Below are 19,858 nucleotides of genomic sequence, written 5' to 3'. Positions count from 1 at the left end.
GGCCTTATCCTCACTGTTCAATCTCCCCTTTTTGTTCTTGCCTCTGCCTTCAAACTAAATTAGATGAAACAACAGTCCATGACCTCAATTCCCTCAAGACAGCAAGTCTTATTCTCTCTTCAGCCACATTGCTTCTGGCTACCTAAATCTAACACAGCCCCGGATATTACTGGACACCAAAACCTTCTTCCTTTGGCTCCAAAATGATTTATGTCTATCTCTTTAATGGAAGCCAATCATCTCTGATACTCACTAAAAGTGTATAATGACTTCTACTCTACCTCATAGGGCCTATCGCCTTGAACAAATTATTCAACCCGCCCAGCCTCAGTTTCCCGGTCTATAAAAGTACCTGCCTCACAGAATTGTGAGGATTCAGTGAAATGATGTGAGTGACGCACCAAGAATAGTGCCAGGCACATAATAAGAGTTGTAAACATGCAGGCTGGGCACAGTGGTTCACGCCTATACTCCCAGAACTTTGGGAGGCCGAGGTGGGTGGATCTCCTGAGGTCAGGAGTTCAAGACCAGCCTGACCAACATGGTGAAACCCCATCTATACTAAAAACACAGAAAATTAGCCAGGGTTGGTGGTGTTGCCTATAATCCCAGTACTCAGGAGGCTCAAGCAGCAGAATAGCTTGAACCCAGGAGGTGGAGGTTGCAGTGAGCCGAGATCAGGCCATTGCACTCCAGCCTGGGTAAGAAGAGCGAAACCCTGTCTCAAAAAAAAAAGAAGACTTGTAAACATGCTACCTGTTTTTATTATTAGGCAAAAACTGAAAACACTGGATAACACTAGAACGAGATAAAAATATATAATTTGTTTTTTGCTCCATATCCTTTAACCTAACTCAATCCACATCTCCTTTATGGAAATTAGAATGACTCCCTAGCACACCACCTCTCTGGCTACAACATCCTATTTATCGAGCATCCCATACATCATAATACATTTCACCAAGCCTAAGGTGTGACATGCAGATTTTATTTATTTATTGACATATTTGAACTCAGAATGGCATCTTACATTTATAATTGTTGCATATTTATTTGTTATGTCATATAAATAATGGCAAATGATTGAGGTTGTCTTGGATTCAATGAACCAGTTGCACAGAAATGACTTCTTCATAAGCCTACCTCCATGACAGATGGAGTTTCTAGATAACAGGCACTGCTATTCTTGTTTATATCTCTAGCACTGTCCTTGGTATGTCATCAACAAATACCAAGTGAACTGAAAAAAGAGACATGGTTCAAATGGGAATCTGTCTCCCAAGGGTGTTTAGAGCCAAGACTGCAGCAGGCTTTGTTGATGCCTCTCCCCACATCCTCTCAGCCCACCTCTGAATTCACTTTGGAATTCATCCGGATTTCTGTGCACACTGAATGCCTCCAACTTCAGCACTAGCTTCTTTCTGTCTTTGACTGAGGACAGAGTCCAAGCAGAAAAGACTATAGAAAGTGACTTCCTGGAGACTTTAGGCTCTCCTGAGGCTTCCCTCAACCTAGAAATTATTCTAGGACACATTCTACATGGTTCTTCAGAAAGTCTCCAATACGACTGAGCTCCAGCTGCCTACAGCAGAAAGCCCCTCATTAATGCACCCCAGATTCTATTTTCTCCCTTCTTCACATCATTTTCCTTTCTCCTTTATTTGTACACTTCCCAAATAAATGACCTGCACCTAAGTCTATGTCTTAGGGCCTGCTTTTGGGAAAGAAACTTTTGGAATGTAATGCAAATGCAAAAAAGTCCCAGGCAGTAGGTGCATGTGTTCACATGACTGATAAAAGCCCATCCTTCCTCCTTCCTGATTACATCTCCACAGGACGGAGAGAGGCCCAGGGAAATACAGTCTTTAGATGGGAAATCACTGCAGCGCACAAATACACTATTTACAGAAGTCTGCATCTACCCTTTCTTGCTCACCTCATTGCCAACATATTTCTGAGTCCTTATTTGCGCACTTATCTACCCAATGGTGCTCTGTTTTCCTAGAGCAGAAGAGTGAATCTATGGATAAGAATGGCCTTGTAACACAAGAAATTCCCATTCTAAACAGTGCAGTGCAAGATTATGACCTCATTGCCCGCTGTTGAAACCTCTTCTTTTAAAAATTGTTCAGATAATAAATGATTTTGACACGTTTTCTAGCCTTAGGAAGTAGAAGTACAAGTCTCCTGCTCTTCATTCTCACTAAAAGGGAGTAAAGTATGTAAATCTGAAAACATCTAAATGGACAACAGTATAACCCCAATTTGACATTTAAGTATATCAGTACACAAAACACTCTTTTTAAGAAAAATAAAATGTATTTCTATTCCATAGACAATCCTTTGCCTATTCTGGTGTCAGAGGTGCTCCAACCAGAGTGATTCCACCTTGAATAGGGGCTGGGTAAAATGAGTCTGAGATCTGCTGGGCTGCATTCCCAAGAGGTTAGGCATTCTTCGCCACAGGATGAGATAAGAGGTCAGGAGGACTGGTATCACAAGATACAGGTCATAAAGACCCTGCAATAAAGAAACAGGCCCAATCCTGCCAAAACCAAGATGGCAATGAAAGTAACCTCTGGTTGTCCTCACTGCTCATTATACTCTAGTTATAATGCATTAACATGCTAAAAGACACTCCCACCAATGCCATGACAGTTTACAAATGCCCTGGCAACATCCAGAAGTTACCCTATATAGTCTAAAAGGAAGAGGAACTCTTATTTCTGGGAAATTCCTGTCCCTTTCCTGGAAAAGTCATGAATAATTGAGCTCTTGTTTAGCATATGATCAGAAATAATTACAAGTATACTCAGTCAAGCAGCTTATGCTGCTGCTCTGCCTACGGAGTAGCCATTCTTTCATTCTTTTACCTTCTTAATAAACTTGCTTTCACTTTACTCTGTGGACTTGCCCCAAATTCTTTCTTGCATTAGAACCAAGAACCCTCTCTTGGGATCTGGGTCAGGACCCCTTTCCAGTAACACTGGTACAAAAAAAAGATCTCTACTCTTGATAAGAATAAATCAGTTCTGTCTTCTAACCAGACACGACAGCATATCAGATCTGTCTTCTATTTAACTACCAATTATCTTCAATTAACAGTATAAAAAATACACAAATTCAGACATCTATCACAAAATGCTAATAAAAACTATTTGCAATTCAACATTTAACAAAGGCTTCCTTGAATATTTAAGCTGTTTGCTACATAAATACTCAAATCATACTCCTTTTCAAAGAAATGCCTTTACTAAGTTAGGATTCTGTATTTTACCATCCATCTTTTATAGAGAAATATTTTTAAACCCATCCATTTGAGCATTCCAACCAGTTTGAAGAAATTGCAATTATCCAATATCCTTCATATAAAGGCATCTGGGCAAGAAGGTCTCCTCAAATGCAGTGCTACGCTGCCCCTCCAAAAAAAATGTTACCTATTCAGAGACACCCACAATTTAGATTTATCAGACATTATAAAAACTTTCTGTCAGGACATCAGGACATATCTAATGCCCTTTTGCAGTATTTAACTCACATTATTTACACCTATTTCGGCCCCTTTTTCCATGTACATTATATTGTTGTCATGGTCCTAACTGATACTGTGCTTAATTTTTTAACTACTTCTAATTTTCTGGCAAGTGTATGGGATTAAATGCCTCAAGCCTATTAGTAGGTAACTGAGCTGAATAGCAAAAAAAAAAAAATGTATTTTATTCCACACAAGTTGATGTGACCTGAGCATGAATTCGATGGTCGTAGAAAAGCAATAGAGGTTACTTTGCTTCTTCCCCCTCCTTCCTATCTTGTTCTTAGCATTTTATTCCCCTCCACAAAGGTCTCATTGTTGAAGTGACAGCAGAGTCCAAAACAGAATGGATTATTTCTCTGCCTCTTTCCACCTGAAGCATAACCTACCTGTGCTGCTAAAAGAGCTCTTTTCTGTCGATTTTCATTAAACCCGTTTCTGGAAGAAAACAAAAGGTACTTGTATAGTCAAAGGCCCCTAGGCAACCTGAACAAGCCTTTCCCAAGAGAGAGCTGATGTTTTCCTCCTGATTTCCATCACTTTATCAAAGAGGTCTTTCTTGGTTTAACATTTAAAATGTCCTCCCTCCCCTTTCTGGAGGGGTTAGATTTGGGTGGTGGTGCTGTCTCATTTTACAAAATTCAGGAGTGTCCCCAAATTTCTCCAGTCTTTGATGTAAACTGAATTTTAGGAAGGAACTTTGAGATAGAAAAATAAAATAGTGTAACATTGTAGCACCAACCCTTGCAATATTTTGTCCACATGACTTTGCAAGTCTAGTGAGGTCCGTATTTGTACCTTCCCTTTGTTCAAACATAGTACTTAATTCTCTCCTGTGCTATGTCATAAAGGGCAAGTTAACATTAATGTAAGTAAAAACATCAAATTGCAATTTATCAAAATTAAATGGCTAATAATTCACTAAGGCATATATTTGCTTTATAATGTTTTCTGTTTTTGTGTTGTATTTATCAATAAACATTTTATTTTTAAAAAAATCAAATGGTGAATAGAATTCTGCTTTTCATTAAGCAGATCAGTTTAGTCCAAAAAATGATTTTCATTATTTACTGCTAAAACAATTTTTTATTTTTATCGTTAAAAACTGTTACTCTGCTAAAAATGAACATAATACATTTGTTACCAATAATGTATATTAATAATAATGTAAAGGATAATATTATGGAATATAACTTTTTTTTACAAACCTTTGAAATGAAAGTAATATCTTTTTAGTACTGACAGTCACCAAAGACTCCTCTTATAATTAAAATGAAAAGAAATACTTTGTAATTAAAAGGAAAGGAAATATTTTCATAAATAAGGAAATGAATGCTAGATCATTTTTCATCTGTAGAAATATTTTTTAAAGTATATTTCATGACATTTCACTTATTTTTTTCAAAAGCAGATATAGTTGCTTGCTGAGGTTTGCTCATTCCCATTAAGTTTATGTTTTAGAGGACACGAAGAACAAGAAATACTCACTTTGATGTTCCCATCAATATAGATGATGCACAAATATATTCTGCCAGAGACAAATATATAAGAATAAAAAAAAGTATCCAAATATATTGGCTACATGTTCTAGTTGTTTAAAAGAACATTTTAACCTAAATTCTAAAATTCTGATTGAAGTTTGCTGTTATTTTTGCATTTTTTAGAGGGATTTGACCAGCAAATTTCTTGTGAGACACTGAATGACTGATAAGCTAAAAAGAAAGAGCAGTGTACCTGGATTTACACAGAGACACCATGCAATTGAACAGGCACTAGCCCTGGAATCAGAGATCCAAGTTTTAGTTCTAGTCCTACCACTTAACATATGCCAAGCTTAAACAAAATACCAAGCACACCATTGGACCAGTTATCTGCAAAGTCTCCTCAGCTCTCAAGATGCCGTGACATCGTTCTCCTTGAGGTTTCAGTCACAACTGGAATTGGAAAATAGCACCTTTGACCTCTGTAGTCTTTTATACTTAAGCAATTTCTCCAATTTCCCCTACAAGCTCCAAAGCATACAGACGTTTACAGGGATTAAAAATCAACAACTAAAAATAAATAAATCCTTTCCCCATTTTGTTAGGTGTGATAAAGTGCTTATCTATTAAAAATATATAATATGTATTTCATGAATTTAAAATACTCCAAGAAAAAATGTGTAACAGGGTAAAACTAGTTCCACAAAAGGCTGATAGTTATGGAACCCGGGTGAAGGCACGTGAAGGTGTGTTATGTCATTTTAATTTTGTGTATGTTTATAATCTTTCCATAATAAAAAAAACTATCAAATAGCAAGAAACTTTATTAATAAAATTACCATAAAAATAATTAAAATCAACTTTTAGCCCCAGATGTTAGTCATTTTTAAACATTTTTTTTACTATTCTTTGGGTTGATGGCATGAAGAAAGTTTAAGTACTCAATTGCTCTTAGTTTATTACAAAATTTCAAATGTTTAAATTGCAAATAGAAAATTATTTTAAATCATCTTTTAGAAGAAAAAAGTTAGAATTAGAGCTTTTTCTAATACAATTGCATATCATGATAAAAGCATGATTTTTAACCAGTCATTTAAAAAAGATTCAAGAAATGAAAACTAAAAGGCTCTAGTACAATTGCATATCATAATAAAAGCATGATTTTTAACTAGCCATTTTGCAAAGACTCAAAAAATGAAAACCAAAAGGTCCAAATTATCTACATTATTAAGAATTTTTTAAAAGGTGATCTGAGTATCATTTAGTACAATTCATTCTAATGACTTCAAAGTGCTTTATAAGGGAAAACTATTTGTATAAATTGTAAGAGAAACAAAAATACAATAAATTAACATAAAAATTTAATCTGAGTTCTTACCTTGTAATGAAAACAGCAGTACATGAAGCAAGAATACACTCCAAGGTATCATCAAATTGAGTTTTCTTACAATGTTCATTTCAGTGTAGCCTTTCTCCCTGAAATATAACCAAATTGATGATCTTTATTATGATGGCATCTTAGAAGTATGCATATTTGTAGGGTACTCAAATTCTAATAAATACAGCTATGTAATAAAGTAATTCAAAAAGGAATTCCAGGCTTTCCAACTACATACAGCATCTGAAGCTTTAGAACTTGCAGGCAACCCTTTGGCTGAGTCTCTCATTAGTGATGCATGGCAGCTTCTTACCTGAGCCCGTATTAGTTACACCCACACCTGCACATCATAGGCCTTTTTAGCCTATATCAAACTTTTTACCTTCTCAAGACAGCAGCATTAAAATAAAAAGAAATATCTCTTGATATCTCCTGAAGCCACAAGAGATAACCATTATTCCTAATAGTTGATCTAATCTTTGCATTTTAGAATTTTATTCATAAAATAATTACTGTCCTTTGAAAAAGGGTGAAATAAAACCCTGTCAATCTTTCCTAGAATGTCTACATGTTCTTTAAGAATTAAAAGTTTTCTTTAGGAATTAAAAAGTACACTAAAACTATGTGCATCTGTTTTCAAGTCCCATTACAGTATAGTTTAAGTTGACATGTTTATGGGCCCAAAGATATTTCTGTTAAACATTCTGCAACAAAAGTAGCAATTTTTTTAAAAAAGATAATATTCTATACTTGACTTTAAAAAGAAAATAAAGTAACTCGCCCAGCCCTGAAAACCTTCCCTTCACACCCTGTTTTTCCATCCTCTGTGACAAATACCCAATTAAACAACAGACTTATTATTTCAGCAGTAGGGGCACTCTTCTTTAACAGGGATTGACTGCTTACGTTGGCATGAGAAAAGAGCTCTAATATGTCATAATGAACTTTATAGATCTGAGCCCCACACGTTAGTGAAAACCATGCCTATATAGTGGATGCACATTTCTACAGCAGATCCCATTGAGTTAACTGCACTATTATCAAAGTCATTTAACAGACCCATGTGCAGTAGTAAGGAATGTCTAATCACACAGAAGTACTTTATGAAACAAAAAGGCACAGCAGTTGTTAACATCCTGTTGTACTCAGACAACTCTCCTGCAATGACTTCTGAGTCTTTTCTATTAAGTATCCTTGACATCCTAACTAATGTTACATGGTCCAACATTCATTATATAAAGTTTCCTGTTTGTGTTCCAAATCCAATAATCATTTACTTTTGCTCTAGATGACCGTAATTCCTTTCCATTGCCGAAATTACAGCTAATTCCATGAGCCAACAGATGTTTCTCTATAAAGGAAAAGGCTTAAGCATGAAAATACAAACAAATTTCACTAAAATTATAAAGTAGTTATGTCACTGTCCCCCCTCCAGCACACACACGTACACACACATTCACTCTCATTTTGAATTTTTAATGAATAGATTTAATTAAGTATAGTATGTGTTTAATATTATTTATTGAAAGGTTACTAGTCTCTTACTCTTGAACTAATTAGACAATCATATAAATCTAGCATAATTAACTTATGTATAATTACATTCCAAATATTAGTTCAAAAATATATATTTACTCAATCACAAGCAAAACTATAAAATATTTTAGATTCTTAAGAATATGTGACTACAAAGTAAATTAAAAGGCTAAGGTTGAAATCTGTTTAGAAGACAATACTTTTCCCCAACAAAATATTTTTAATTAAGGGAATTAGTTTATGCAGAATGTTTATTGACTCTTTCTGGAAAGAGTTGAAATGTACATAACCAATATGCATTACTAAGTCCGCTCCTTATTTTACAATAGTTTCTCTTGTCTTCACAGTTTCCCATATAACTAAACCTGTAACATGAAAAATCTATAAATCATACTTCGGGATTATTTTTCCTAATCTAGTAACTGTTAGACTTTTTGCTCGACTTAAAAATTTCCAAAAGTCAGGGCTGGGCGTGGTGGCTCAGGCTTGTAATCCCAGCACTTTGGGAGGCCGAGGCAGGCAGATCACCTGAGGTCGGGAGTTTGAGACCAGCCTGACCAACATGGAGAAACCCCATCTCTACTAAAAATACAAAACAAAATAGCTGGGAGTGGTAGCACATACCTGTAATCCCAGCTACTTAGGAAGCTGAGGCAGGAGAATCTCTTGAACCCGGGAGGTGGAGCTTGCGGTGAGCAGAGACCCTGCCATTGCACTCTAGCCTGGGCAACAAGAGTAAAACTCCATATCAAAGAAAAAAAAATTCCAAAAATAACAGCCATATGGAAAAATCTCAAGCATAAACCAAAGTTAAATTTTACAGTTCAATAAAATGAACATTTTATAATAGTTATTTCTAACACTACTAGAACTTGGTAAAAAAGGTTAGTAAGCAGCAATGTAAAGTCATGTGAAAATTATGTAGTTCTGATACAAACTTTGGTATTTTTATGTACTTAATTAAAATGTAGTAACTCTGAACTTTTCATCTCAAGTTTCATACAGTATCTTTAAAGTTTTTATTCAAAAGCATCACAGTCATTTTCACAGAATAAAGTTGAAAAGTTCAAGCCTGTATTACTTGACGTTTTTATGACCATTTTTCTGTTTTGAAATACATGTATTTAAAAACTGTTAAGTGGTTTTGCCTGGTAGAATTTGACCGGGCACAGTGGCTCACATCTGTAGTCCCAGCACTTTGGGAGAGTGCACTTCAGCTCAGAAGTTTAAGATTAGCTTGGACAACATGATGAAACTCTGCCTCTACAAAAAAAAAAAAAAAAAAATTACAAAACAATTAGCTGGGCATGGTAGCATGCTCCTGTAGTCCCAGCTACCACGGAGGCTGAGGTGGAAGGATCATCTGAGCCCAGGAGGTTGAGGTTGCAGTTAACTGAGGTCACATCACTGCACTCCAGCCTGGCAACAGAGCAAGACCCTGTCTCAAAAAATAAAGAAAGAAAAAAATAGTAGAATTTGTAAGAGGAAGCTTCAGGGTTGTTATTATTTTATAGGTAGAGCGAGCTTTGGTGTATGTCTTCTCTCTGCTCCTCTTCCATCAAGGCTCATAGTAGGAAAAATGTTAGAAAAGGAGAATGAACAATGGCAAAGAGAACAGTAACAAAAATCCCAAGTCCTTTTTCAACTAACTACATTATGAACTCGATACATTAAATGGTAGCCTACATGAAAATAAGCAAAATAGACTTCCTTAAATAGCTACAATAGAAGAGAGTTTAGATGAAAGATAAGACTCAGAGCCACAAAACACGGAATTTATGACTGTTGCTACATGTAATTATTACTGTCAAAATGTAATTGACAGCTTTTATATTTCATTCCACCCTGACAAAGGAACTTTGGCAAAAAGTAAGCCAGCCACCAGCTTGTGAAGTGATATTAAGTTCATAAGAAGTCTGAGGCAACTATATAATACAAGCAATAAACAGTTCCCTTTCTGCTACAAAAGCACTGCACATTTTCCCACATGAAATATGATCTTTAGAAAGTGACATCTGACAGCCTATTGGCCTCAACCCAACACGTTAAAACAACTGGCAAGAATGGGAGAATTTTTATTGAGTAGTATATATGTCAATGATAATAACGGGATATTTGTAATGTAGCTCATCATCTTTGAAGAAAGTAAATTTCTTTGATGATTTATGTAACACTCATTTTTCATCAATTGACAACAAATTTAAAGTAGATAACATTTGACTCCCATAATATCGCATTCTGCTAGTGAAATGCAAATACTGTTTACTTGTGTTACTAAACCTAACACATTTCAAGTTCATAGATTTTATCCAGAATTTATGTTATCATTTGAGCCAGCAAATAGAATCCTGTATCTTTAAGATGATGTTTGCCACTCTGAATGTAACTGTCTTATTACAAGATAGTTTGTAGTATTCTATTTATGCTTTCTGGATGTGTGTTGCTTGGCAATTTCTAGGATGTTTGATATAATTTTAGAAGTGGCACCTATCTTACCTTTTCTGAATAAGGATATGATTATATTTCATAAGCAGTATCTGTGTTGGTCGTGATTTCAATTTAACACTCATCCCCAGAAGTTAATGTGTTATGTTTTATAGTGACATTTGTTTTTCAACTTGCTGTGATGCCATTAATTTGTAATATCTAATTGATACCTTGAAAGAAGTAATGTTTCTCCAACTAGTTTTCTCTTGTCAACATTGTAGCATCAAGTTCAGTTTCTGCAGCTATCTTCATTCTCTGAACTACTACAACACTTTGCACTTGTACCATATAGTGAAAATATTAATGTAAGGCACTATTTAATACCATAAAGTTGGTTTCTCATGCTTTGAATTCCTTTATATCTTCAATAATTTTTATGTACTTATTTTAGAGTTGTTGAGAAAGAATGTTATTTCAGTTTTTTAGTGGCAGTAGGGGTGGTTCTAATCTTGTTGTTTGTTGTTCGTTTCTCTCACTTAGCATAGATGACTTCATGGATTTTGTAATTTTGAATTTGGGGTCCATGTCTGGAAGGGCATTTTATATGGGAATCCTTTACCACCAAAGTTGAGGATGTTCCCCTCCAAAAAAGATTTTGTACCAACTTTTGCCAAGTGCTCCAGGGAGCTTCATGTTAATTTCTCAGCTTAAGGGTTCACAGACCACAGAATATAAATTCAAATCCCAAACATAAAGTAAAGTAAAACCAAGTCCAGTTTCTGTTTTGTTTTTGGTCTCTAGTAATATTCCTTACATCCTAGTGAACTTACTCAACCATTTACATGGTTGACTATTTTATTAAATTAAGTACTTCCAAGTACTTTATACTTGGAAGATTTTTATATCATGTAATCTGCCATATTATTAAAACCAAACCACCAAGCATCAAAAATTACATGCTTTTCTTTTCTAGGTTACTTTATATATTTTCTTTCTTACTTTTTCAACTTAATTACAACTTACTTAGCTTACAAACAAAAGTTCTTCAAAATAAATAACTGTAAATTTGTAAAGAAAGCATGCTATACTTGGATCCAATTATTTAAACTATAAAACAAAACCTGTCAAATCCCAAAATGTCATGATTGGATGACTTCATACAACACCAAGGTTCCAAATCAGACACCTAGCAATCTGATTTATGACAAGAGCCACTGGAGTGTCAAACGTTAGCCTATCATCTTCTGCTTCCCCTATATTGGCAAGATTGATATGGAAAACTGCCTTTGGAGATATGGCATTACTGTGATATTCAACACAGCACAAATCAGTATGAAAACATAACTTAGAAGGAACTATGCCCTTCGTTTGAATGGAGAGTCAAAAAAAGATTGATCAGCCCATAAAAAAGGTTTCCCCTTTATCTTGACATGACCTCTTCCCATACCCCCAGCCTGAATTAGAGTCTTACTGAGTTACATGCAAAATTGTTATCATTACCTCCAAAAAGCTGCAGTGAAAATACGCTAGTTCCCTTGGAAGGTTTTCTTCAGTCTTCTCTTCTAACAAGATAAGCTTATCAGCTTTACTGAGAATACAGAGGTGATTCTTAAACTTTGGTGTGTGTAAGAATTACCTAGCAAACCTATTAGAAGCACAGATTCCCAAACCATCCTTCATGGCATCTCATATTTTCTCATCAAGTCTAAGGGGATTAGGCACCTGCATTATGATAAAAAGAGAATCTAGCTTCTTGAGAAAATTAAATACTAGTTCATTCTAGTAAGAAAAAGAAGTCCAGGCAAATTAGAAATGTGAGAGTGCTGACAGATTCCACTGGAGGGGAAAGAAACAGAGGATGGAAAAATCTCACTACTCGCTACCGAGCAGTTTCCTGTTGAGGAAAATGAAGTAGATTTGTTATTTAATCTTGATACTCTTACCTCGCTCTTTATGCAAAGAAACTCCTCCCACTCACAGTCTCTGTTCCATTGGCAACACATCTTTATGACCCTCATTATGATTGGTGGAATAATGGTGCTGCCCTCCCCCCTCTCAACAAAGATGTCTGTGTCTTAATTTCCAGACTCTGTGAATTTTACTTAACATAACAAAACAGCCTTTGCAGATATGATTAAGGATTTCAAGATGGGGAGATTATCCTGGATTATAAGTGGGAGCCAGATAAAGGGTCCTTATAAGTGAAAAAAAAAATTTGAAGATGGAAAAAGCAGTCAGAAATGAGGCAGACAGCTTCTAGAAGCTAGAAAAGGCAAAAACGATTCTCCACTACAGCTTCCAGACAAATACAGTCCTGCCAACCTCTTGATGTTAGCCCAGTGAAACCTATTTCAGCCTCCTGGTATCCAGATCTGTAAGATAATTTTCCATTGCTTTAAGCTATTAAATTTGTAGTAATTTGTTACAGCAGCAAAGAAAATGAATGCATTCACACTCTGGCCACCAGGCATAGGCACTTGATGCTAAGCAAAATAACATATTAGTAGTCCTAACACTTATCTAATTCTCATTCTCAGGTATTGAAATGTAAATCACAGGGATAAAGGCCATGTGTTGACATAAGGTTGTGGGCCCTGGAGCTTTGTGGTCCAGCAGAGGTGGAGATGGCAACTATTTTTTAGTCATGTGCATGCTATTAAATAACCAAAAAAAGAGCTATTCTGCAGAAAGAAGTAGGAGAATGGAGCAGATGTTCAGAAGGAAGCAAAGACAAGCGGTGGTTTCCATGACTACCTCTATCCAGTAACTCTTGGTTCTGTTTCTCTGGAGAACCCTGACTAATAACATGGCCTTCTGCTGAGGGGTACTATGAATTAGATGGGGGTCTACTACTCCAAGGTTCCCAAATCATCCATTTAGACATAGAAAAAAATGGAGAATTGGAATGTATACATGCAAAAAAATAAAGGTATATTTTCCCAGAAAAAACTACTTGAAAGATACTAGACAGGCTGGGCGCGGTGGCTCACGCCTGTAATCCCAGCACTTTGGGAGGCCAAGGCAGGCGGATCACCTGTGGTCAGGAGTTTGAGATCAGCCTGGCCAACATGGTGAAACCCAGTCTCTACTAAAAATACAAAAAAATTAGCCAGGCGTGGTGTCACGCACCTGTAATCCCAGCTACTCGGGAGGCTGAGGCATGAGAATTGCTTGAACCTGGGAGGTGGAGGTTACAGTGAGCTGAGATCACGCCATTACACTCCAGCCTGGGCAACAGAGTGAGACTCCATCTCAAAAAAAAAAAAAATTAAAGAAAAGATACTAAACAAGAGGACAGATAAAGGTTTTAAGTGGAAACCCGAACAGGAGCAGAAATGAAGTGCTGTGAAGTGATCTCAATACCACCAAGCCTTCTGCTGAGTCCAGCTCACTCTTCTGCTATCAGGAGTCAGAACCAAGAGAACCTGTGAGTTAGATTTCTACTAAGTGCTCCATTGGTGGGAGTCACGGAAACTTCAATAACACAGGGAAGTTCTGACAGGATTGGAGATCTGTCAGGCTCTTTTTGGCACTGAGTGGCTTCAGGATAAAAGCATTCATTTAAGAATCAGATGGTAGAATGCAGACAGCAGCAGGCAGGAATGCCTTTGGATTGATTAGGTTATTATTCCCAGTTCTTCATTCATTGCCTCCCTGACATAGAATTATATATATGCCTTTGCTCTTCTAGGTACCTTTATTGTACCTCCTAGTGAGGTAGAAAAATTATATTTTCCCTGCTTGTTGATGTTTGAATTGGTCAACTGACTTTCTCTGGCTAGTGTAATGATAGCAGGCATAACTTCTGCAGGGGCTTGCTATGTGATTGAGAGTTTTGGATGGTTCTCTTTCATTTATGAAATCCATTAGAAGTGTATGTCCTGGGTAGCCACTAGTCCAAGAGAATGAGGAAACATGCGGAGAGGACTCTGATGGGGTTTGGATGTTTGTCCCCTCCAAAATCATGTTAAAATGTGACCTCCAATGTTGGATGCAGGGCCTAGTCAGAATTGTTTGGGTCGTGGGGAACAGACCCTTCATGAATCACTTTGTGCCCTCCCTGTGGTAATGAGTTACCATGAGATCTGGTTGCTAAAAAATGTCTCGGATCTCCCCACCTCGCTCTCTTGCTCCCTCTCTATGACAGTTCTGCTCCCCCTACACCTTCTACCATGATTGGAAGCTTCCTGAGGCCCTCACCAGAAGCATATGCTGGCATCACACTTCTTGCACAGCCTGAAAAACCAAGAGCAAAATAAGCCTCTTTTCTTTATAAATTACCCAGTCTCAGGTATTCCTTTATAAAAATGCAAAACAGACCAACACAGACTCCAACCAGAAACATCCTCAAAGAGGTTTCTTTGGCAAGAAAAATAATTCCCCAGGCCTAGAAGAAAGCATCCAGTTCCACTTGCCTCCATAGGTTATGCCTAAGGGCTACTACCTCTGGGAAAACAGATGGGAGGTGCCACAGGGTTGTGGCATCTCTATAGGCAAAGGGGCACCAATACCTACTGTATTTTTCCACCAGAGCAAAGCTATTTCTTGCTTCTCTTCTAGATTAAATTTAAACATTATCCTTTTGGTGTAGGCGTCCTCCATTGCCAATGTGTTCAGCCTTCTCTGTGATGTAGATCATTCATACCACTGCCATTTTTCTCATCACAGTATATTATATATTTATTTCTATATGAATCTGTCTTACCTGCTATGAATTTTTGAGGGCATGACACACATTATAATATCTTCTTTTCCTCACTACTGAACACAGTATTTCAAAAATATTTGCTGACTGAACAAATTAATGTATGCCTCTGCTATAAGACCCTGGGGAAAGCAGAGTTATCAAACCCTCTTCTTGCTCAGTGTTTTTGTGCATGGCCTCAATCCAATAGACGAGGCTAACTCCTCCATGTGGATGAATCTAAGCATTGCCCTCCACAGGTCAAGCTAATATATTTGAGCTTGTAAAATGACATCTCCCAAGTTCACAAGCCAAGAGCTCAAGGAGTCTTCGATGAGAGTTCTCAATCATTGAAAAATATCTATTCATTTGTATTATGAATTCAAGTTGCAGTTACAATAGCTTTGAAGATGAAGGAGAAGGAGGAGTACAAAAGCAATGGATAAATCACAGGAATTGTCTTCATAGGGAAAAGTGGAACATTAAATATCCCCTCCTTACCTTTCCTTGTTTCTCCACAGTCACATTTATTTGTGGACATATAAACCTAAGGCAGAGCACTATTTCACATCTCAGGAAATTGTGCTCCCACTCTTAACTACTCCTTGGCACTTACAATTTGATTAATTTATATTCCTATTTATCTTTCATGTGTATACCTGTCACTTCTACTAAGTTTATAGGTGATGAAGAGCTGGGATCTTGATTTATGCATCTTTATATTTCCCCGCAGGCTCACATGCAGTATTTGACCTAGATTAATGCTTAGTAGATATTGTTAGTGACAATGATGATAATGATGATGCCAATGGTCATCTCCTTTTCCTGATGTGCTTGTAGAGCTCAGTGGGAAGGATTGGAGCATGGGGTGAAGTGTAATGGGAAATGAGATTAGAAAGGAAGGAAAAGTTCAGATGATACAAAGCCCTATGTTTCAACTAATTTGTATGGACTTGATCCTGTAAGCAATTGAGATTCATTAAGTTTCCAGTGTCATTTTGTTTAAAGCTATCTGATAGTAATGTGCTGCAATTCAGCATCCAATATCTGGCTTTCCTCCTGGTTTGAGCTACATTGCATGCAGCCGCACACAAATATCTCACAAAGATCTCTTTTCATATAGACAAGAGAGAACAGAGACTCCTAGAAGCAGGCAGAGAGAAAAAGACAAGAGATCATGAAAATTATTAATAATTATTAATATAAGTTCTGGGATATTTATTATTAGTAAAACCATAAGTTAGATGATATGAATTCTATACAAATAAAACTTTTACAAATCATCTATTAAACTAATTCAATGGGCACTATTATTCCATTGATAAGCAGAAGCAATAGCTAAACGAATAAGATGGCCTCTCTCTTCAAAGATTACAATTCAGTGAGGAAAACAACATTAAAATCATGATAAAAATAATCATTCAACTGCAATTGTGTGTTATTAAAGAAAAATACAAGATGCCCTGAAAGGGCCTTGCAGGAAAGGGGAGGACCTAGAAGGTCTTCTAGGAAAGGGTTTTAAACTGAGAACTGGAGTTAGCCAGAGAACCAAGATTTTACTAAGCAGAGAAAATAGCTTATGTCAATGTGTTAAGAAGGAAAAAGTGTGGTGGGTTTGAGGAAATAAAGACCTACTGTGACTGGAGCAAAGTAAGCTAGGGAGAGAATGGTACAAGGCGGGATGTGGGTATAGCAAAGTGAGGTCATTCAAGTGCTTTGGGCCATTGTAAGATTTTGAACTTCATCCCAATAACAGAAGCTAAAGGCAAGTTTGAAGCAAAGGAGTAATATAAACAGTATTGTATGCATGCACATAGGTAGACATATACGAATATATTGCACATAAATATGCACACACATATTACAGGTTATGTATATTTTAATTTCAAGATCACTCGGTATTCAAGGAGAACAAGGCTAAATGGAGGAAAACAGCCACAGGAAACCACTGTAGTTCACAAGAGATGATAGCTATTTGGTCTAGGATGGAAGGTATGGAATTGAGAAAAGAAACTAATTCAAAACAGATTTCAGAAACAGAGTAATAGAATTTGCTAGTTAATCAGGCATGGGGCATGAGGTGAAAGAATATGTAAAGGATAATGTTTTCTGGCACAATTAATTAAGTTGATGGTGATGTCATTTACTGAGATAGGAAACATCATAGAAGATTCAGGTTTGGACAGTTGTGAAGTCCATGGAGAGTTGTTTTGTTTATTTATTTAGAGGTATATAGGTTGTTGTTGTTGTTATTATTATTTGGAGATGGAGTCTTGCTCTGTCGCCAAGCTGGAATGCAGCGGCATGATCTCGGCTCACTGCAGCCTCCAACTCCTGGGTTCAAGCGATTCTCCTGCCTCGGCCTCCCAAATGCTGGGATTACAGGCATGAGCCACCACACCCAGCCAGGTAATTATTTTTAAACTGATAGGAAGCTTACCACAACTAGGGAGATAGTGAAGACACAGATAAAAGAGGATACTCAAAAGAGAACCGTTCTTGAACAGCAGAAGAGCCTTCTCTGAAAAAGCTTCTACTCCAGGGGGTGAGAGAAGTTAAGCATATGTAACAGGGAGACTATTTTAAGTATATCAATGTGTCCTTCTCTTTTGCAATTTCATGTGGCCTGCTCCCACAAATCTTCCTTGGGGATTTAGATGATTTTGGCCAGAAAACAAAGAGGAAGAAAGGAAAACATAATATTCAGCTTCAAACATACAAAATGGAGTATTTTACCTGTAAAAAAAATAGTTTGAAAGCCAAAGAAAGAAATTTTTATACTACTTATGTCCCCCTTGTACATATTAAGAGGGAAGATTGAGGGACTAGATCTTACAGTTTCATACGATAGAGTCCCCAGTGAGGAAAGAGGAGAAAGGAGTTCAACCCCATCGCTCACATCCAGAGGGACTGTGGGAAGGAGAAAGATGCCACCACATGCCTCTGCAGGCTGCCTTGGAGAGCTGAACTCGACTCATCTCTTTGCTTATCCATACTTTGTTTCTGCCATTAGAGTGCCTCTTGTGGAATCGGCTTTCCTGCCTCTGCTTCAGAGCTGTAAGAGGGCCTCTGAATTAAGAATCGCCTCAGTGGCAGAAGTCTGCAGACTGAATAGCATGGTCAGGGATTCATAGACAGACTTCAGTGGTGTTGACAAAAATAGCTGAACTCTGTAAAATATTTAAAAAGATTTATTCTGGCCGGGCACGGTGGCTCATGCCTGTAATCTCAGCACTTTGGGAGACTTGAGGTCGGGAGTTCAAGACCAGCCTGGCCAACATGGTGAAACTCAGTCTCTACTAAAATGCAAAAATTAGCCTGGCATGGTGGCAGGCGCCTGTAGTCCCAGCTACTCGGGAGGCTGAGACAGGAGAATCGCTTGAACCCAGGAGGCAGAGGTTACAGTGAGCCAAGATCACGCCACTGCACTCCAGCCTGGGCAACAGAGAGAGTCTCTGTTATAAAAAAAAATACATATATATATATATATAAAGGTTTATTCTGAGCCAAAAATGAGTGACCATGGCCATGACACAGCCCTCAGGAGATCCTGAGAACAGGTACACAGGTGGTTGGGACAAAGCTTGGTTTTATACATTTCAGGGAGACATGAGCCATCAATCAAATACATTTAAGATATACATTGGTGCAGTCCAGAAAGGTGGGACAACTTGAAATGGGGGGCTTCCAAGTTATAGGTAAATTTAAAAATTTTCTGATTAGCATTTGGCTGAAAGAGTTATTTTCAATAGAAAGGAACGTCCGGATTACATAACAGGTTGTAGACGCCAAAGTTGTATCATGCCAATGAAGCCTCCAGGTAGCAGGCTTCAGAGAAAATAGATTGTAAATGTTTCTTATCAGACTTAAGGTGTGTATTGATGTTAAATACTGCTTGGCTTTTCCTGAATTATAAAATGGAGGAGGGCACAACGAGGCATGTCCGACCACCCGCTTCCCCTCATGGCCTTAACCAGTCTCAGGTTAAATTTGGAGGGCCCTGGCCTAGAGAAGGAAGTCCAGCTGGACTTCTCACAAAGCCAGTAAAAGCTGATATTGAGCCCCAAATCATCAGAGAAAATAACTGGAACAAAGCAGGGGTTACAGTGGCTTTCATCAGCAGCTGCAGACATCAGCAGAGCCCTAGGGAGAAGACCATTTGTATAGCAGAGGTCCTCAGCCTAAGGAGAAGCCCAGAGCAGACACCCGCAGCAGAGACCAACATGCCTCTGGGGAATGATGTCCAGGTGGAAGAACCAGTCTCCCTAAGACAGACAAGGACAAGTGAAACCCCCTCCACTTCCCACACCTGGGGGCCAGCAGGCAAGGGACTGGAATTCTGAAAGATATTTACCTAAGTCATCCAAACAGAGCAGTGAATGACAGTCATAAGGTCAGCTACAGAAAAATAAAAATAAAAACCTAATTGTTCATTGTACATCTTAGTGTAGTGTTAATAAATCTGAGATCCCGTCTACATTTATAAATAACAATATTATCACATCAACAATGATAGATGTCATGTAAGGTGCATAGTTGAAAGGCTGTAGATAGGATAACCGTCCCTGGGAAAAATTGCATTGACTACATTTTAAACAGAGGATACAAATTAAGCAATGGAGAAAAGGAGGGGGACTGTAGCTCAATGTTCATGGATACACCAAGGCTCACAGATACACCAAGATACTCCCCATCTCATCCACCTGCACACCAAACACTAGTGGCTCCAGAATCCACCTCCAGACCCCATTCACTTATTAGTAGAGGAAGAGCCAGATTGAACTCCCAATATTTGAAAGATGAAATCAAACCTTCAAGGA

General features: G+C 37.5%; 1 protein-coding gene across 1 annotated transcript in view; it reads right to left on the bottom strand.

The window, feature by feature from the left end:
- Window positions 1-11,886, bottom strand: part of OTOGL (otogelin like) — a 167,138-nt gene extending 155,252 nt beyond the window's left edge. Inside the window, exons 1-5 of the mRNA XM_055236519.2 lie at window positions 11,855-11,886; window positions 8,552-8,649; window positions 6,392-6,489; window positions 5,021-5,060; window positions 3,922-3,970 (exon numbers count right to left, since the gene is read on the bottom strand). Of these exons, the coding sequence (XP_055092494.1) occupies window positions 3,922-3,970; window positions 5,021-5,060; window positions 6,392-6,470 (168 nt within the window). The 5' untranslated portion in view covers window positions 6,471-6,489; window positions 8,552-8,649; window positions 11,855-11,886. The remainder of the gene's footprint in view (window positions 1-3,921; window positions 3,971-5,020; window positions 5,061-6,391; window positions 6,490-8,551; window positions 8,650-11,854) is intronic.
- Window positions 11,887-19,858: the final 7,972 nt, after the last annotated feature.

This window comes from Symphalangus syndactylus, chromosome 13 (genome assembly GCF_028878055.3).
Source record: "Symphalangus syndactylus isolate Jambi chromosome 13, NHGRI_mSymSyn1-v2.1_pri, whole genome shotgun sequence".
Classification (NCBI taxonomy): domain Eukaryota; kingdom Metazoa; phylum Chordata; class Mammalia; order Primates; family Hylobatidae; genus Symphalangus; species Symphalangus syndactylus.
This window is presented reverse-complemented; position numbering and strand designations above follow the sequence as displayed.